The 21,644-nt window shown below is 42.2% G+C and overlaps 1 protein-coding gene across 7 annotated transcripts in view; it reads left to right on the forward strand.

Annotated features, from left to right (window-relative positions):
- Positions 1-21,644, forward strand: part of AGTPBP1 (ATP/GTP binding carboxypeptidase 1) — a 197,881-nt gene that overhangs the window by 140,217 nt on the left and 36,020 nt on the right. For 6 of the 7 annotated variants that reach the window (XM_040417016.1, XM_040417017.1, XM_040417015.1 and 3 more), the window contains 5 exons: positions 748-901; positions 5,811-5,991; positions 6,101-6,230; positions 10,225-10,356; positions 10,767-10,946. In XM_040417016.1, coding sequence (XP_040272950.1) covers positions 748-901; positions 5,811-5,991; positions 6,101-6,230; positions 10,225-10,356; positions 10,767-10,946 — 777 coding nt within the window. The remainder of the gene's footprint in view (positions 1-747; positions 902-5,810; positions 5,992-6,100; positions 6,231-10,224; positions 10,357-10,766; positions 10,947-21,644) is intronic. The other variant, XM_040417019.1, reaches the window with a different exon arrangement.

Raw genomic sequence — 21,644 nt, forward strand, 5'->3', positions numbered from 1 at the left:
GGGGGGTGTTGCACCTGCTCCTAGAGGCTCCGTTTGCCTGTGCCGTCCCGTTCATTATTCGGCGTAGGCGCAGTGAGGGAAGGACGCTCGGCGGCTGCTGGCTTCCTCACTGCGCCTGTGCTTAATACGTCACAGTGAGGAAGCTGGCTGCCGGAGAACGTCCTTCCCTCACTGCTCCTGCACAGAATACTGAACGGGACGGCGCAGGCGCGAGATTTTCGCAGTAGACACGGCCGGCGGAAGGAGAGCAGCGCTGCCCTGGCCCTGTCAATCAAGATAAGAAGGGTGTGAAAAGAGGTGGGCAAACGGAGCCTCTAGAAGCAGGTTCAACACCCCTCCCCCGCTCCTAGAGGCTAATTAGCATATTATAAAAGTTCATTTTTCTCAATAAAGTCTTTAGGCAGTGAGATGGCACTAATATGGTTATATTCAGCTGACATTAGCACATCGCTAATGTCAGCCAGCTTAATACCCATTTTTCAGGCGACAGAAATACTTTAATAAAAGAGCAGTTTTCTCTGAAGTGGTACCTCGTACAGACATAAATGAGGCATTGTTTTAATCAGTATTATCGACCCTACCAAGCAGTGTTCCTGGCTTAATAGGGTTGATCATGCCGACACATTTTCTATAAAAAGAATGGTCCAGGACATTTCAATAAGGTTGTTTTCATTTTATAATTGTAATTGCTGCTATTTTTTTTAGAAACTAATTTAAAAACAATATGATGTTTTTGTTTTTTCAAAGATGCACCTTCAAAAACTGGAGTCTCTACATAATCCCCAGCAGATCTATTTTCGCCATGATGCATTATGTGAAACTCTAGCTGGAAATGGATGCCCCGTGGTCACCATAACTGCTATGCCAGAGTCCAATTTCTACGAGCATGTCTATCAGTTTCGTGAGTTGAAATTGTCCTGCAATATCATTTATGAATAAATCATTCAAGAGACTAATTTTCAACTATGAAGAATATTCTGTAAGGTTACAAGCATTCTTAGGGCTCTTTCACACCTGCGTTGTTGTCTTCCGGCATAGAGTTCCGTCGTCGGGGCTCTATGCCGGAAGAATCCTGATCAGGATTATCCTAATGCATTCTGAATGGAGAGAAATCCGTTCAGGATGCATCAGGATGTCTTCAGTTCCGGAACGGAACGTTTTTTGGCCGGAGAAAATACCGCAGCATGCTGCGCTTTTTGCTCCGGCCAAAAATCCGGAACACTTGCCGCAAGGCCGGATCCGGAATTAATGCCCATTGAAAGGCATTGATCCGGATCCGGCCTTAAGCTAAACGTCGTTTCGGCGCATTGCCGCATCCGACATTTAGCTTTTTCAGAGTGGTTACCATGGCTGCCGGGACGCTAAAGTCCTGGCAGCCATGGTAAAGTGTAGTGGGGAGCGGGGAGCAGTGTACTTACCGTCCGTGCGGCTCCCCGGGCGCTCCAGAGTGACGTCAGGGCGCCCCAAGCGCATGGATCATGTGATCACATGGATCACGTCATCCATGCGCATGGGGCGCTCTGACGTCATTCTGGAGCGCCCGGGGAGCCGCACGGACTGTAAGTATACCGCTCCCCCGCTCCCCACTACTACTATGGCAACCAGGACTTTAATAGCGTCCTGGGTGCCATAGTAACACTGAAAGCATTTGGAAGACGGTTCCGTCTTCAAATGCTTTCAGTACACTTGCGTTTTTCCGGATCCGGAGTGTAATTCCGGCAAGTGGAGTACACGCCGGATCCGGACAACGCAAGTGTGAAAGAGGCCTAAGCTGGTGATTGGTACCATGTCAGACTGCTGATGATGGGTCTTACTGCTTCCTAAATCTTCTGGGGGAGGTTATCAACAAATTTCATTGATAGTATTGGCAAGTGGTGCGTTGTTGATGTCATTCACCCGCTTGCCTATACAGGCGCGCTCCCAATGCAGCTACTAGCTGTTTCTATTATTAGTGTTAGAGCAGGACTCCTACAGGGTATTCACAAACGTTCATGGTAAGAACGCTCATGGTAACCCCTGTAAGCGATAATTTAAGGGAAATAAGAATTAGGAATAGGGAGAGAAGGAGGACATAGCGAAAATAACGGCAAGTCTTAGGGTAAGTTTATTATTATGCTAAAAGGAACAAAATGAAAGAAACTTTGCAAGCTGGGAAACCTGTTTAAAGGACGGCGGAAACCCACTTTTGATGACACATCATCATATCTGATAGGAACCGACTTGTGATGTCACTGCGTCATACCAAAGAGAAACCCACTTGTGATATCACAGCATCATACCTGACAGGAACCCTCTTGTGATATCAAAGCATCATACCTGACAGGAACCCACTTGTGATATCACAGCATCATACCTGACAGAATACCACTTGTGGTGTCACAGCATCATACTTGACAGAATTCCGTTTGTGATGTTACAGCATCATACCTGACAGGAACCCACTTGTGATGTCACAGCATTATACCCGACATTAACCCACTTATGATGTCACAGCATCATACCTCACATTAACCTACTTGTGATGTCACAGCATCATACCTGACAGGAACCCACTTGTGATGTCACAAGATTATACCTAACAGGAACCCACCTGCTTGTTAAATCACAGCATCATGCCTGACAGAAACCCACTTGTGATGTCACAGCATCCTACCTGACAGAAACCCACTTGTGATGTCACAGCATCCTACCTGACAGAAACCCACTTGTGATGTCACAGCATCCTACCTGACAGGAACCCACTTGCGATGTTACAGCATCATACCTGACAGGAACCCTTTTGTGATGTCACAGCATCATACTTGACAGAATTCTACTTGTGATGTCATATCATCATACCTGACAGATACCCACTTGTGATGTCACAGAAGCAATAGGGATATACATGCAATGGGGAGAAATAATGATTGTGTACCTAATCAAACTTTATTTATAAGCCTAAAATATATTTTCTGCAGAGCCCATAAGAGCATGTATGTCAGGTTTCACAGGGTATCTCTTGGGCTAGTACTCCCGAACAGAGATTGCTAAATTCAAGGGATCCTATGTCACCTTATACTGTATACTGGCTAGTGTGACACAGTAAAGGGAGTTGTATGGGGAGGCAGGTATTTTCCCAGCACTGTGTGCTGCTGGACTGATTAGCGGCCAGGTGGGGTCAAACACCGGACTGGACTCATATGCCGGTCTGGGTTTTGACAACACCTAGCTGCCTTCAAAAGACAGCTGGGTTCAGCAGAAAGGATCTCTGTATTGGGATCTGAGGTTTGTGCCAGGCTTGGAGGGATAAGACCAGTGTGAGGGGAAACAGGCCGCCTTAAGCCTGTTCATGGACTCTTTGAGGCAGAACTGCCAGCAGGGTGTGAACTAACACCAAAACCAGAAGGTGACTTTTTGTGTTGAATGTGACTTTTTGTTTATGAACTTGCCAAGAGTGTGAATAAATACTGAACTGTTTGATTTAAGAACTGGTTGGTGCCTCTATACTGCATCTGCTTATCCTGTCTACAAAGAGCGAATCCCCACACTAGCTATAATTGGACATGCTGCCCAGTTGCTCCTTGACAAGCCATTCGCAATAACTGTTGAAATGTGTCAGAGTGGGACGCATGCAGTAAATCATTTAGAATGAGGGGCATTTATTCAGGACAAGGATAGGTCCCGCCAATGGATTCAGGGGTCGATCTTTTCAGGACGGGTGCTCCGCTGTATATCTAGAATAAGGATATCTATTTACTGTCTAGCCTACATATTGGGCAACATAGGATCTCCAGAATTTAGCGACTTCTGTTCTGGTGCATGAATGGAAACCTAGAGCGCACTCGCTCCTGATACCCTGTAAAACCTGACCCACATATTTTTAAGGGCTCTGCAGAAAATATGATCTTTTAAGTTTATTAATAAAAGTTAGGTTTTATTAGGTACACATTACCTCTCCCTATTGCATGTAGGTATATGGTACAGATAAGCGAGAGAGACAATTAAAGGGGTTGTCTGGGATTGGGGACATTGCTCTAATAGTACAAGTGTGGCATACACATTACATACAAGCACGTATTACCTTTGACACAGATTTCTGAAGCCCCCTTTTCATCTTTGAAATTCATGGGCGGAAGGTACTGTTTTCTTCTCCTTATTGACGTACCGGGTCCCTTGCAGGCAAGCAAAGCTTCCTCTTCCGCTGCTCAGGGAGCCCGGTGATGTCACTGGCAGCATAAGTAATTTATGTAGAGTGGATGGAGGGGCGGTAACTAGGCTGGCCGACATCGCGCTAAGCCCCGCCCCTCCAGTCCGGTGACGTCACCTGGCAAGGAACTTTAGAATGAATGGAGATGAATATTGATGAGGGATGAAGTTACAGCGGCTGGCTGACATCCCGCTAAGCCCCGCCCCTTGACATCCCGCTAAGCCCTGCCCCTTAATATCCCGCCAAGCCCCGTCCCTCCAGTCCGGTGACGTCACCTAGCAAGGAGCTTTAGAATGAGTGGAGGTGAATATTGATGAGGGGGTGGAGTTACAGCGGAGCAGAGAGTCAGCTGTAACCACCTGATATTGCGCTGCCCCAGGACCCACAAGTCAACGAAAGATAAACAGATATATAAACAATGAGTGGGGGACCGTTGGAGCCACATAGAAGTGGCGAAAATAGCAGAAAATATATGGAGGCCTTTAGAGGTACAGTACAGACCAAAAGTTTGGACACACCTTCTCATTCAAAGAGTTTTCTTTATTTTCATGACTATGAAGGCATCAAAACTATGAATTAACACATGTGGAATTATATACATAACAAACAAGTGTGAAACAACTGAAAATATGTCATATTCTAGGTTCTTCAAAGTAGCCACCTTTTGCTTTGATTACTGCTTTGCACACTATTGGCATTCTCTTGATGAGCTTCAAGAGGTAGTCCCCTGAAATGGTTTTCACTTCACAGGTGTGCCCTGTCAGGTTTAATAAGTGGGATTTCTTGCCTTATAAATGGGGTTGGGACCATCAGTTGCGTTGAGGAGAAGTCAGGTGGATACACAGCTGATAGTCCTACTGAATAGACTGTTAGAATTTGTATTATGGCAAGAAAAAAGCAGCTAAGTAAAGAAAAACGAGTGGCCATCATTACTTTAACAAATGAAGGTCAGTCAGCCGAAAAATTGGGAAAACTTTGAAAGTAAGGGCTATTTGACCATGAAGGAGAGTGATGGGGTGCTGCACCAGATGACCTGGCCTCCACAGTCACCGGACCTGAACCCAATCGAGATGGTTTGGGGTTAGCTGGACCGCAGAGTGAAGGCAAAAGGGCCAAAAAGTGCTAAGCATCTCTGGGAACTCCTTCAAGACTGTTGGAAGACCATTTCAGGGGACTACCTCTTGAAGCTCATCAAGAGAATGCCAAGAGTGTGCAAAGCAGTAATCAAAGCAAAAGGTGGCTACTTTGAAGAACCTAGAATATGACATATTTTTAGTTGTTTCACACTTGTTTGTTATGTATATAATTCCACATGTGTTAATTCATAGTTTTGATGCCTTCATAGTCATGAAAATAAAGAAAACTCTTTGAAAGAGAAGGTGTGTCCAAACTTTTGGTCTGTACTGTACATTGTGAGTAAACGTGTTTTTTTTTTAAAACATTTGGTCCCGGACAACCCCTTTAAGTATTACAAACTGTACACTTTGAGACAGAGATTTCTTACAGTTAATAGATGAAGTAACTTTTACTGTTTGGTATAAATGATGTGATAAACCATTGGTACCTTTTTATAAGGAATTGCTGTGTATTTTAAAATAATTTTATTTTGTATCTTTGTGTACAGGAAACCGACCTTATATCTTCTTAACATCCAGGGTTCACCCAGGAGAGACAAATGCTAGCTGGGTAATGAAAGGAACACTGGAATTTCTTATGGGGAACAGCCCTACTGCACAGAACCTTCGGGAATCCTACATTTTTAAAATTGTTCCCATGCTTAACCCAGATGGTGTCATCAATGGAAAGTAAGTAATAGGCAGTAATATAGTAAAGGTATATATGACATATTATTTTGTGTATTGTGTGAAAAGAAATAAGGAATAATTGAAGTGTGTGGAAACCTTTTCTTCCTAGCCATCGTTGTTCTTTAAGTGGAGAAGATCTCAACAGGCAGTGGCAAAGCCCCAATGCAGATCTGCATCCTACAATTTACCACACCAAGGGCCTACTGCAGTATTTGGCATCTATCAAACGTGTTCCTCTGGTATGTAACGCTGGCATAAAGTAAAAAAAAAGTATTATGTAAATTGATAACCATACAGAAGACAAAGCAGCAAATGAAATGTAAGACTTTAACCGACTTTGTCATCTTTTGTGCTAGTAAAAGGGATATGACTTCAAAGTTGAGTTTTATTGCATTTTTCTGTCTTTTTTTCTGTTGCAATGAACAAAGCCAGGTACGACCTGGTGTTCAATAGCTTTCGTGTTAGTTACTTAAACAGGGGTGCTCTATTGGTATGATGCAATGCACTACACTATTCCATACAGGCAGAGAAGGAAACCTTATATAACAGAACCCACTAGTTCCCAGTGTTACCATAGGTTCCAAATAAACTGACCCTGCAGTGCATTATCCGTACAATTTACCAAACAGCTTCCGGATACTTCTGGATACTTTTGAAGAGAGACTCTTAACTGAACTACAGCTACACTTCAAAGGAAGTTTTATAATATGATTTTATTAAATATAATACGTAGTATATACATATAGCGATATAATGTCCTTTTTTTGCACTTATCTACAGTCTTGTGAAAAAATTAGGACACCCTTTGAAAGCATGTGGTTTTTTGTAACATTTTTAATAAATGGTTATTTCATCTCCGTTTCAACAATACAGAGAGATTAAAGTAATCCGACTAAACAAAGAAAACTGAAGAAAAGTCTTTTCAAGATCTTCTGTAAATGTCATTCTACAAAAATGCCTATTCTAACTGAGGAAAAAGATAGGACACCCTTGCCCCTAATAGCGAGTGTTACCTCCTTTGGCTGAAATAACTGCAGTGAGACGGTTCTTGTAGCCATCTACCAGTCTTCGACATCGGTCTGAGGAAATTTTACCCCACTCCTCAATGCAGAACTTTTTCAGCTGTGAGATGTTTGAGGGGTTTCTTGCACGTACAGCCCTTTTCAAGTCACCCCACAGCATCTCAATGGGATTCAAATCTGGACTTTGACTTGGCCATTCCAGGACTCTCCATTTCTTCTTTTTCAGCCAATCTTTGGTTGATTTACTAGTATGTTTTGGGTCATTGTCATGTTGCATGGTCCAGTTCCGCTTCAGCTTTAATTTTCTAACTGATGGTCTCACATGTTCTTCAAGCACCTTCTGATACACAGTATCAAAGCAGCCCCAAACCATGACACTTCCACCTCCATGCTTCACAGTTGGTATGAGGTTCTTTTCTTGGAATGCTGTGTTTGGTTTACGCCAAACATGTCCTCTGCTGTTGTGTCCAAATAATTCAATTTTGGACTCATCTGTCCAAAGAACATTATTCCAGAAGTCCTGGTCTTTGTCAACTTTATCGCTGGCAAATGTCAGTCTGGCCTCGATGTTTCTCTTGGAAAGCAAAGGTTTCCTTCTTGCACACCTCCCATGCAAGTTAAACTTGTACAGTCTCTTTCTGATTGTAGAGGCATGTACTTCTACATCAACAGTAGCCAGAGCCTGCTGTAGTTCTCGAGATGACACTTTAGGGTTTTTGGATACCTCTTTTAGCATCTTGCGGTCTGCTCTTGGGGTGAACTTGCTGGGGCGACCAGTCCTGGGCATGTTGGCAGTTGTTTTGAAAGCCCTCCACTTGTAGACTATCTTCCGGACAGTGGAATGGCTGATTTCAAAATCTTTTGAGATCTTTTTAAATCCCTTCCCAGACTCATAGGCTGCTACAATCTTTTTTCTGAAGTCCTCTGACAGCTCTTTTGCTCTCACCATGGTGCTCACTCTCACTTCAACAGTCAGGAGCACACCAAACTAAATGTCTGAGGTTTAAATAGGGCAAGCCTCATTCAACATGCAGAGTAACGATCTACTAATTATGTGCACCTGGTGTGATATACCTGTGTGAGATCTGAGCCAATTTAAGAGGGAATACATGTGAGGGTGTCCTATCTTTTTCCTCAGTTAGAATAGGCATTTTTGTAGAATGACATTTACAGAAGATCTTGAAAAGACTTTTCTTCAGTTTTCTTTGTTTAGTCGGATTACTTTAATCTCTCTGTATTGTTGAAACGGAGATGAAATAACCATTTATTAAAAATGTTACAAAAAACCACATGCTTTCAAAGGGTGTCCTAATTTTTTCACATGACTGTATATACAAAGGATAAAGAACATAATACTCAATTACATCAGCACTTCATCTGGAGTCCTGACTACTGTACATCCAGAATGAAGGTGCGTACATCACCGATAGAGTTCACATCATCTGACAGCGACATCAGCTGGGAAGCTGTTTCAGCTAAAGCAGTCAGTCTCGATCGGGAAAACACCACCGATTAGGTCCCTACAGGAGGTGTCCCCTCGTAGAAAGAGCTTCTGACCTCTTTCTTAAAGGGTTACAGCTTTACACTGATTAAACAAAAAGCTCCATTGCCTAGTGGAACGTTGCCAACACATGGGCTCCATAATTGTGACTGTGTACGTGTTGTTCATCTGCTATCACCCCAGACCTTGGAGCACCCAGTTACCAGGTCCGCAGTGAGTCAGAATCCCAAAAAAACGTGAGAAAATATGTAGACAAAGCCTTACTCTCTTGCACCTGCATTCACAGGTCTTAAAATAAATTTTAAATGAACGGATACAAAATGGAATTCAAATGATCAAAAACTACATCTTCACACTGACATGAAACTAATTAACATAGCTAACCATGCACACTTTTTCACCCACTTTTCAAAACTGTAAAGAGGGGTCTAAAATAAAGTTTTAAGCTTATTTTGCAACCTGTTTGTGATTTTTAAGCCTGAATTCTGGGGTGCAGGATGTGATAAATTTCCTGTGTCTTTTCTACTTATTTAGATAGATCATCATACCCTTCTGTAGTCTATAGGGCAATACCATTTTAAACAACTCCCTACACTACACAAAAATCCTTTGGGGCTAATAAAAACAGAGCGCCCATATTACCCAGGGAGAATATAATGTTGTAAGCTACACAGGAAAATGAAATTCAGAATCTGAAAGAGTTGCAGTGGCAATCCATGAATTTTTGTACAGAGCTCCCAATAGACCTCATAAACAAAACTTCTTAAAGGGAACCTGTCATGTGGATATTTGATTATAATCTAACTAATTATATACAATCATTAACTACTAAAAAGTACCTTAGATGTATTCACTTACTGGTGTGACAGATGGTTACCTCATAATATACACACAAAGATGCCGCATGCCGCATGCTAATGAGCTGATTGGAGTCCGGCGTGATGTCATTGAGTCCAGCGTATATTTAATTCAGAGCTATAGCCACTCCCCGCCCACCTGCTGCTGATTCATATGGAAAATAACTGTCAATCAGCAGCAGGTAGGCGGGGAGAGTCAGGAGCTCATGAATATTCATGACTCATCATTATCAGCTGGAGCTTTTCAATACACGATGTTGGCAGATTGACTGGGTCAATTAAAGAAAGTGACCCAGCATTGTGCTAAGAGAATCAATCACTTATTTATGTTACCCTTAGTTAGGACACCATAAAACTGGTGACAGGTTCCCTTTAAGGCTGAGTTTACAATTCAGTTATTTGGTCAGTTTTTTAGATCGGTTATGTAAGCCAAACCAGGTGTGGGTCAAAAACACAGAATAAGTGCTAATTAAATCATTACACTTGATCTCTGAGTAGGCGTCACTACTGGTTTTGGCTCACAATAACTGATGGAAATAACTCATCAAATAACTGAATCGTGAACTCAACCTTGAATGGTCCATGATAACCTTGAAAACCAGATCTCACCATTTCACAAGGTTGGGCTGAAAACCAACTGACAGGTTACTACGGACCATTTTGACACTTATTGATTTCAGTTTTTATGCATTAGTGCACACGCCTTTAGCAATATATCAGATATTAGCTTTCATTTTTTAGGGGCCCTTTAGTTGCTTTGAGCAACCCCTCACCTTTTCCCTTGTGCTTGTTACCATTCTCCCCATTGTGTGTCGGCTACACTTTGCATTTTACTTTTTGTGTTCTGATTTAGGTTTACTGTGATTACCATGGACATTCCCGCAAGAAAAATGTGTTTATGTACGGCTGCAGTATTAAAGAGACAGTATGGCACACCAATGTCAGTGCTGCCTCACGTGATATAGTAGAAGATAATGGATACAGGGTGAGTACAAGAAATATCTCCACCTGTTCCTCGTCCCTAAACCCATACACGGAGAAGAGCATGGTCCAGATGATCCCCGTCTTCCACTATACTATGTCAGATCTTCCCTCCCACTAATCTGCAGCGCCATCAAGCAGCTTTCAATTCACTTGGCTGTACCTCAGCCCAGATCACCGATAGAGACACATACAGTATGTCTCTAGCTACAGAAGTTATTCTATGCCATGACATATTTTTTATCTCTGTATTTGTATCGACCCATAGAATAAATGTAACTTGTTATTTTTACCGCATAGTGAGGGTGAGAATACCATGTTTGTTTGTGGGGTTTTTTTACCGATTTTAGGGCTCATCCAAGAGGACAACCTCTTTAAGTCTCATAACTTCTGTCTATGTCTTTTTTTTACAAGCAGACTCTTCCGAAAGTACTGAGCCAGATAGCCCCAGCATTTTCCATGAGCAGTTGTAGTTTCGTAGTGGAAAAATCTAAAGAGTCTACTGCTCGTGTTGTGGTATGGCAAGAATTGGGCGTTCAGAGGAGTTATACGATGGAGAGCACGCTGTGTGGCTGTGACCAGGGCAAGTACAAGGTATGGCAATTCATAATCTGCTTGTGTCTCTATGCTAACAGTGGTGACTATGGATAATACCGCTACAATAATAACATGGAATTACATTTTCATATCTATTAGATTTCAGTGTAGCCAGTCTAGACTGATGCCACAGCTGGACTTCATTATACTTTGCAGCTTCTGAAAACTACCTGCTGTGTGCACAAATCCACAGTCTGCTAGAAATACCTCTTTATTGTTTCAGTATTCATTAATACTATTGAAAGGATATGGACACTTTTGGGGGCAATTTTTTTATTATTGCATTTTACTTTTTTCAGGCTAAAAATAATTTCTTCAGTTGGTCTTCCTTAAAAGTTTTTTCTTTACAATTTTCACTTTCAGTACATCTGTAGAGTATTGTGAGGGACCGCTCAGTCTTCATCTGGACAGGCCTGGCCTCTGGGCTCACTCCATCTCTTCACGCAGGCTGTGGCCTGCTTGCCGGCAAGGACTCTCCTGATGTACCCGTAGGGCATGTGCACAATCCCTTTGGCTCCTAAAGGGCCAGTGTCTGCCCTAATCTTCACCAGACAATGGATGGCAACCTGCGGTATTTCAGGCACTTTTCTCAGTCGGAGTCTGAGTGTGTCTGAGCAATAGGTCTCCTATCTTGTTAAGTTCCTGCTAGGTGTGCTGTTTCTTGTTGTCTGCCCGTGTACCAACCTCTGCCCATTTTCCAGTATTTGACCCTCTGCTGCCTGACCTGACCTTGGACCTGTTACTGTATGGCGCATGCTCTGCCAGCCCTGACCTTAGCCTGTCCCTGACTACAATTTTACCTGAGTGTGGATCAGCTGTTACCCACACAGAGAGTACTCCAGGAGGTAGCAGCCTGGTGGCTCCCCTGTAGTGAAGTCCAGATCCCTGTATAGGGGTTAAAGAGTGCCCTTAGGATAAGCCAAATCTGTTTGTTAACACAGTAGTTTCACACCCACTGCTATAACATCATTGTTACTAAATTTGTAGCTCATTGTACAGTTGTGTTCAAAATAATAGTAGTGTGTTTAAAAAAGTGAATAGCTTTCATTTCCTTAGGCCTCTTTCACACTTGCGTTGTCCGGATCCGGCGTGTACTCCACTTGCCGGAATTACACTCCGGATCCGGAAAAACGCAAGTGTACTGAAAGCATTTGAAGACGGAACCGTCTTCCAAATGCTTTCAGTGTTACTATGGCACCCAGGACGCTATTAAAGTCCTGGTTGCCATAGTAGGAGCGGGGAGCGGGGGAGCGGTATACTTACAGTCCGTGCGGCTCCCGGGGCGCTCCAGAATGACGTCAGAGCGCCCCATGCGCATGGATGACGTGATCCATGCGATCACGTGATCCATGCGCTTGGGGCGCCCTGACGTCACTCTGGAGCGCCCGGGGAGCCGCACGGACGGTAAGTACACTGCTCCCCCGCTCCCCGCTACACTTACCATGGCTGTCAGGACTTTAGCGTCCCGGTAGCCATGGTAACCACTCTGAAAAAGCTAAATGTCGGCTCCGGCAATGCGCCGAAACGACGTTTAGCTTAAGGCCGGATCCGGATCAATGCCTTCCAATGGGCATTAATTCCGGATCCGGCCTTGCGGCAAGTGTTCCGGATTTTTGGCCGGAGCAAAAAGCGCAGCATGCTGCGGTATTTTCTCCGGCCAACAAACGTTCCGTACCGGAACTGAAGACATCCTGATGCATCCTGAACGGATTACTCTCCATTCAGAATGCATTAGGATAATCCTGATCAGGATTCTTCCGGCATAGAGCCCCGACGACGGAACTCTATGCCGGAAGACAATAACGCAGGTGTGAAAGAGCCCTATCACACAAATGCATTGGGAACACTACACATTCTATTTCAAATGAAAACATGAAGAAAAATATAAGTTAAGAATACAAGTTAAGAAAAGTGAATATTAGACTGTTCAAAAAAAATAGCAGTGTTTGCGTTTGTAAAGAAGAATACAAACATTCACTATATAAACTGAAAAATGTTTGAAGATTTTGTTTTCCTTTGAATCCCTTAACTATAGTTGTATAACCACTGTTTCTGAGAACTGCTGTACATCTGTGTTGCATGGAGTCAACCAACATCTAGCACCTGTGAACAGGTATTCCAGCCCAGGATGATTGGACTACATTCCACACTTCTTCTCTATTTATTGGTTTTGCCTCAGAAACTGCTTTTTTTATGTCACCCCACAAGTTTTCTATTGGATTAAGATCCGGGGATTGGGCTGGCCACTCCGTAACATCAATCTTGTTGGTCTGGAACCAAGTTGTTGCACGTTGACTGGTGTGTTTGGGGTCGTTGTCTTGTTTGAACACCCATTTCAAGGGCACTTCCTCTTCAGCATAACCTCTTCAAGTCTTCTGATGTATTCAAACTGATCCATGATCCCTGGTATGCGATAAATAGGCCTAACACCTTAGTATGAGAAACATCCCCATATCCTGATGCTTGCGCCACCATGCTTCACTGCCTTCACAGTGTACTATGGCTTGAATTCAGTGTTTGGGGGTCGTCTGACAAACTGTCTCCGGCCACTAGACCCAAAAAGAACAATCTTACTTTCATCAGTCCACAAAATGTCTCTTTAGGCCAGTCAATGTGCTCTTTGGCAAATTGTAACCTCTTCAGCACATGTCTTTTTTTTCAACAGTGGGACTTTGCGGGGGCTTCTTGCAGATAGCTTGGCTTCATATAGGCGTCTTCTAATTGTAACAGTGCTCATAGGTAACTTTAGACCGTCTTTGATCTTCCTGGAGCTGATTGTTGGCTGAGTCCTTGCCATTTTGGCTATTCTTCCATCCATTCGAATGGTAGTTTTTCGCTTTCCTTCACGTCTTTCAGGTTTTGGTTGCCATTTTAAAGCATTTGCAACCATTTTAGCTGAGCAGCCTATCATTTTCTTTACTTCTTTATATGTTTTCCCCTCTCCAATCAACTTTTTATTTAAGGTACACTGTTCTTCTGAACAATGTCTGGAACGACCAATTTTCCTCAGAATTTCAGAGAGAAATGCACTGTAACCAGCATGTACAACATTTGCTGCCTTCCTTCCTTAAATAAGGGCAATAATTGCCACCTGTTTTTCAAAGAATTAATGACCTCACTCATTGAACTCCACACTGCTATTATTTTGAACATGCCCCTTTCAATAAGTGATTGAATTACAGAGAATCGGCAGCATGCATGGCATGACTGTTGGGTCTGTTGGGTTTCTATTACTCTACTACACCTGCTAGTAAATTATTTGCCATGTAGAAATATCATTTCTACCAAAAACAGTGATTGATCAAGTTAGTGATGTCTGACTGCTATTATTTTGAACACAACTGAAGCTAAATTTGTATCAAACAAAAAATTTAGCTATAATGAGTGTTTATGAGCTGTTAGGAAAAAAAAACTGATAACTGATTTATATCAAGTCATCAGAGCTGCTCTCCAATGGGTTCACTGAGAAGGGGGAAGCAACAGTTTGCAAATGCACTGAAAGTGAGAGCAGTAAAAGAAAAACGGTGAAAATTTATTAATAAAGACCAATTCCAAAAATATTCTTAGACCAAAATGAGTAGAATGCATTGATTAAAAAAAAAAATACCCCCAATGGTTTTCATAGCTTTTTTTTTATTTTTTAAATCAGATATCTTTTTATTGAGTTTACAGTGTCCAAAACAGTTCAGACATAGTAGGATAGAGTATTAACACTACAATCATAATTGTGCAAGTCCACAACAAACTCCCTCCACCCCCCACGAGACAAGCACAGTAACAGTTGGCTGCCAAAAAGAAGAGGAGAAATAAGATAAAGATTCAGGGTTTACTCCCTGAAGAGCAGGAGAATGAAGAGGCTCCTCCGGGGTAGCAGAAAGGCCCAGTCATTAGCACATACCCTTAATTGTCTGTGAAGGTTCTCATTTATCCAGGTCATGGTATATCTGTAAAGAATAAATCAAGGCAACTGGACTTACTGTAGACTTCTTGAAAACGTTTCACTCGTTCTTCCAACGAGCTTTCTAAATTCTGAGAAACATTCACTCAGAATTGAGAAAGCTCGTTGGAAGAACGAGTGAAACGTTTTCAAGAAATCCACAGTAAGTCCAGTTGCCTTGATTTATTCTTTACAGATATACCCTTAATTGGATTTAGGCAGTACTCCCCCCTCAATTACGGATGTGTAAGTCCCCTCGTAAGTGCCAACCACGGACTGCAGACTCCGGATCTATCAATCCAGGGACCCCATATAGCCTCAAATTTCGAGAGGCAGTTTGAGATAGTCAGTCACCCCTTTCTAGTCTAATAACAACATTTAGGCTACTTTCACACTAGCGTTCGGGTGTCCGTTTGAAGGGTCTCACAAGTGGCCTCGAACGCATCCGTACTGCCCTAATGCATTCTGAGTGGACGCGGATCCGCTCAGAATGCATCAGTCTGGCAGCGTTCAGCAAGCGGACACCTGAACGCTGCTTGCAGCGTTCGGGTGTCCGCCTGGCCGTGCGGAGGCAAGCGGATCCGTCCAGACTTACAATGTAAGTCAATGGGGGCGGATCCGTTTGAAGATGACACAATATGGCTCAATCTTCAAACGGATGCGTCCCCCATTGACTTTCAATGTAAAGTCTGGACGGATCCGCTCAGGCTACTTTCACACTTAGAATTTTTTTTAAACTATAATGCAGACGGATCCGTTCTGAAAGGATCCAAACGTCTGCATTATAGGAGCGGATCCGTCTGAGCAGACCCCAGACTGATCCGCTCTGAACGCTAGTGTGAAAGTAGCCTTAGTCGTGCTGGTTTTCATAGCTTTTAACAACTATAGGATCCAATGCCATTAATGTGTTCTGAAGTTGCTGTTGCAAATCTGTTCCCAGAACCCGTATATTCACCCTCTGTATTATTAGTAGCACATTTATTCTGCTTTTGCTTACGTTGCCGAAATGGATTCATGGCATTCCATGTGTTTCTTGTTTACCTGTCTACTTCATTATACTGTTCCATTTTCTCCAATCTCCTACCATTAAAGATCACTTCTTAATTTCATTTTTCCATTAGAGCTGAAGGAAATTTGATTTCCCTTTGGGGTGTGAACGGTTTCCTTTTCTCCTCGTAGATTTCTGTTCCACATGCCTTGGGACATGTTCTTACTTTGCGCGCACATTAACAAATCATGTTTTGTCAGCAACATATGATAACTATCAACTACATGCTTACGTACAGTCAGTAGTTAATTTTTACAGAACAGTGTAATGTTGGCAGTGCCATTAAAGAAAAAGGGGGTGGAAATATCCTCCAAGACACACTATTCTCAGTAAAAAATGAAGGCAGTACTCCAAAATAGTAAAAACTTGTAAGTAGACAATATATTCACCCGTAATGTGATGTTTCAGTCCAGCTCAATATGGCTAGACTAAGGCGTCCTTGTGCTGGGCTGAAATGTCTCATTATGGGTGAATACATTTTCATCATTTTTTCACTATTTTGGAGTGCAGCTTCATCTTTTGATTTCGGTATTATACTATGATATATGATATTATGTATCTCTGTATATTTGTATAGCTCTCCTCTCTTGCGCAGTGCTGTACAGAGATGGTCATCACTCACAAACAAAAAGCTAATTGTAGCGTGCTCCGCTAGGCTCTGTTCACACTTCCATCAAGTTTTCCATTTCTCTATTCAGTCACGAGAGAAAAAACCAACAGCGCCCGACATACCCCTTTGACATTTAATGGGGTCTGTTGTGTTCCACCACAGGGGCTGTCATTTTGATTGGAAGAATAGCTCTGCATGCTGCACTTTTCTTCCTGTCAAATATGATGGAATCTCTCATGTAGGCTCCTGACCGGCCCTGTTAACACATCCATTGAAGCTCTAAGTGTACAATCGTATTATATTTCTGTGCACTGTATACAGAAAAACAACAGTCTGCTCCCAGCTGCCCTATAATTTTGGCGATCCTTTTCGTGTGGCTATTCACATTCTGCAAATCCTTATTCAGTACATTTTTCATGTAATGATGTTACCATGTAGTTCTGTAAATTCCCACTAGAGGGCCTTGTCTTCATTTTCCATGTATCTGTGTAATGATATGTGTTGCACAATGTCTACTTTTCCCCCTCTACAGGTATGTTCCAGTACATAGTTTTTTTTAAATTCTCTTATTATTTACTTGCCTACTCTTCCAGTCTTCCCTGGACATGCCAATGACATACTGTATCGCAGATTTTCTGTGTTTTTTTTTATACTTGCCCTCATTTTATATACGGTACATTTTTTATCATTTTTTTAGCTTTTGTTTTTTGAAGTTGACTATATAGGTTAAACAGATTTTACTGAATCTTTTGATGATGTAGATTGACCTGCTACACTCACATATGTATTCAGCGCATTTCCATTTGAGGCCGACCATTTAATGTTTCATATAATGTATTGGGAAACTTTAAAGCAAGTAGAATGAATGTTTTTGTGTGTGTGTGTGTGTGTGTGTGTGTATATATATATGTATATATATGTATATATATATATATATATATATATATATATATATATATACACATTTATCGTTTTAAACACCGGTCTTAATAACGCCTATAGCTGGTGGTTGATCTGCCAAAGTTTTGAAGAGTCCCGCCTACGCCTACGCCACGGTTTTAGACCTGTTATGAGTGGGGAGAAGTCGCAGATTGTGGCAGAAATAACCTTTTGTGGCGCAATCTGTGCCAGAAATACGCATAATATAGGCGTATTTATGGATAGTAAATAACCCCTCCTTATTTTGGACATTTTCAGGCACTTGATACCTACTTTAGCCAATTATAGTCTCTCTCTCTGCCTCACCACTTTGATGCCTTGGTTGCGGCATCTAAGGGGTTAAATGTCTGAGATCGAAACTATGTCTGATTGAAGGCGAGAATGAGCTGTACACAGCTGGCAGCCACTGCATATAGAATGTGCTGAACCCCCGAGCCCTCTCCGTACAGTCCCTGCTCTGCAGTGACGCATGTTATGGTGTGAGAAGGGGTTAAAGTACCTTTTTTTTTAAATTAATCATGTCTTTCCACTTTCAAAGCCTAGGGCTGCTAAAATTGCTATGTTTTATGGATATAGGGAATGTTCTTAATATGATTTCATGAGCAGTGCCACTGTCTTGTATATACATTTCTTTGTAAAGTAAAATGGAAATGAATACCACTACCAGGTTCCTTACAAGCCTGCAGCCAGGATGTAGCCTGTTTCACTGCTTCGTACTACTGTCCTGACACATCTGCTTCAGTCCAGTTTAAGGTTCTGATTATGCTAAACTAAAACATTTGATCCTGCATTCCTAATGGAATACATGATTTTGCTAAAACACGCTGACACCAATGACTGGGTACATCATAATAATAATATTGCTGGACTACCAATGACTATTTGTAAGAAACAGTGCAGGCACGAGACCTCTCGTCTAGCCCTGTCAATCAAAGAGGAGGGTGGAGTGTACAGGACACAGGAGCATAGCAGTAGTAGTGCTCCAAGAGCCATGGCCAGTCCCTCGGTGCTCGATATAACTCATTTGCATATAAATAAACATATTTCTGCAACGGTTCAACCTATAAACAAAAGAAAGGTATCAATTTAATCAGCATGATCCATCATACCAGGCAGTACCCTGGTTCATCATGCTCCAGAGGCTCTTTAAATGGGCTTTACCACCTTTACATGAATGCATTTTGGCAAGTTGCAGGGAACCTGTCTGGAGGTCCTGCTGCCCAAACATTAATGGTATATGGTCTTGCGCAGCCAACAGATTTACTATAATTTACACCAGAAACTGGTGCAAATTATATGGCAGATTTATGCCAGCTCATAGCATCAGTTTGTATTTCTGGTGTAGGGGATTCATCAAATTTATAAAGAGGCCAGTGTCTCTTAATATACTTGGTACATATTACTCCAGTACTCCTCTTATTAAAGGGGTTTTCCAGGAATAGAACATTGATGACCTGTCCTCAGGATAGTAACATAGTTTAAAAGGCTGAAAAAAAGACATTTGTCCATCCAGTTCGTCCTGTTATCCTGCAAGTTGATCCAGAGGAAGGCAAAAAATACCCTGTGAGGTAGAAGCCAATATTCCTCACTTTAGGGGAAAAAATTCCTTCCCGACTCCAATCAGGCAATCAGAATAACTCCCTGGATCAACGACCCCTCTCTAGTAGCTATAGCCTGTAATATTATTACACTCCAGAAATACGTCCAGGCCCCTCTTGAATTCCTTTATTGTACTCACCATCACCACCTCCTCAGACAGAGAGTTCCATAGTCTCACTGCTCTTACCGTAAAGAATCCTCTTCTATGTTTGTGTACAAACCTTCTTTCCTCCAGACGCAGAGGATCTCCTCTGTTCACATATTCAATAAATAGATGATGGGTCATCAATATCTGATTGGTGGGGTTCTGACACCCGGCAACCCCACTAATCAGCTGTTTATAGAGGCTTTGGCGCTTGCACAGTATTCCAACACACAGCACCATACATTGGATAACGGCTGTGCTTGGTATAGCAGCCCAGGCCTATTTATTTGAATGGGACTAAGCTGCACCTAGGCCATGTGACCAATGAATGTCACCTCACTGGCTTAGAAAGAGGCATCAGCGCTACCGCCTCTTCAAACAGCTGATCAGCATGGTTGCGGCACCTAGCCTGGCATTTTACATGCCTTTAAGACTGGTGTATGAAATGCCAGTCTTAATAAATTCTCTGCTACAGCATTTCCACCTTAAAACATAGTTGTTTGTAGCAGGGGAACCATGCTGCCTGTGGTTTGGGCATCAGGAAGCTCCTGGCAGGATCCCATTAAAGTACCTGCGACTATAGGTCTCTTATGATGTAGCATTGATGAATGCCCCCATAGTTTTTTATCGGACAGCTTGACTAGACTGTACTGATGTGTCAGGATGCTGTAGCACTACCACGCCGCAGAATCCAAGTGTAAATACATGTCGTATTGCCAGAGTTGTACTGAAGTTGGTAAGGAGAAGTTCCATAGGAAATTGCACCGTGATAGCACAATCTCCTTTTTCTGCTATTCTGATTTCAAATTACCAAGTTTTGTAATCCTGTTCAAGGTCTGTCCAGCAGAGGTCCTCTTGCACTTTTTTATAGTGTGTCACATGCTATTTTTGTGATGATTCATGGGATTTGATAAGCTTTTTTCCATTTGTTACCTTATTGACTGGTATACAGTCCTGTCATATCTTTAGTAAGCTTGACATAGTTTATTGTTTTTGTTACAGGAAAATATGGCTCTTAGCCAGAACTTCAGCCTGATGACCACACAAATATGCCTGATAATTGGATATAGTGTATATTGATATCCAGTGGTATTCACCCATTCAGTGATATCAGTATGGCCAGTAGCCATTTGGTCATTGTGTCCCTTGTTAGCATATCAAAGGCAGGAAGGGCACATTGTAAAAGCAATTGGACAACATTCTCGTGGCCAACAGATTGGGAAGATATTTGGGTGGTCACAGGGTGGAGTGCATGGTGGGGGGCTGGGACACAGGAACATATAGGTGAAACTTGGTAGTCGCTCTCTCTTCCTGCCAGCCCCTTGGCCCAACAGCACTTCAGGAGCAAGCTAAGTTATATGTGCGCTTATGTGGGTATGTATAAAAGTGTAATATCCCAATAGACTTTATATGTGTACATATACTGTATATATTTGTAGTCTGCGATTGTATTGTGTGTAGATTATATACAGTACAGACCAAAAGTTTGGACACACCTTCTCATTCAAAGAGTTTTCTTTATTTTCATGACTATGAAAATTGTAGATTCACACTAAAGGCATCAAAACTATGAATTAACACATGTGGAATTATATACATAACAAACAAGTGTGAAACAACTGAAAATATGTCATATTCTAGGTTCTTCAAAGTAGCCACCTTTTGCTTTGATTACTGCTTTGCACACTCTTGGCATTCTCTTGATGAGCTTCAAGAGGTAGTCCCCTGAAATGGTTTTCACTTCACAGGTGTGCCCTGTCAGGTTTAATAAGTGGGATTTCTTGCCTTATAAATGGGGTTGGGACCATCAGTTGCGTTGAGGAGAAGTCAGGTGGATACACAGCTGATAGTCCTACTGAATAGACTGTTAGAATTTGTATTATGGCAAGAAAAAAGCAGCTAAGTAAAGAAAAACGAGTGGCTATCATTACTTTAAGAAATGAAGGTCAGTCAGCCGAAAAATTGGGAAAACTTTGAAAGTAAGGGCTATTTGACCATGAAGGAGAGTGATGGGGTGCTGCACCAGATGACCTGGCCTCCACAGTCACCGGACCTGAACCCAATCGAGATGGTTTGGGGTGAGCTGGACCGCAGAGTGAAGGCAAAAGGGCCAACAAGTGCTAAGCATTTTTGGGAACTCCTTCAAGACTGTTGGAAGACCATTTCAGATGACTACCTCTTGAAGCTCATCAAGAGAATGCCAAGAGTGTGCAAAGCAGTAATCAAAGTAAATGGTGGCTACTTTGAAGAACCTAGAATATGACATATTTTCAGTTGTTTCACACTTGTTTGTTATGTATATAATTCCACATGTGTTAATTCATAGTTTTGATGCCTTCATAGTCATGAAAATAAGGAAAACTCTTTGAATGAGAAGGTGTGTCCAAACTTTTGGTCTGTGTATATATATATATATA

The sequence above is a fragment of the Bufo bufo genome, chromosome 2 (assembly GCF_905171765.1).
Source record: "Bufo bufo chromosome 2, aBufBuf1.1, whole genome shotgun sequence".
NCBI lineage: Eukaryota > Metazoa > Chordata > Amphibia > Anura > Bufonidae > Bufo > Bufo bufo.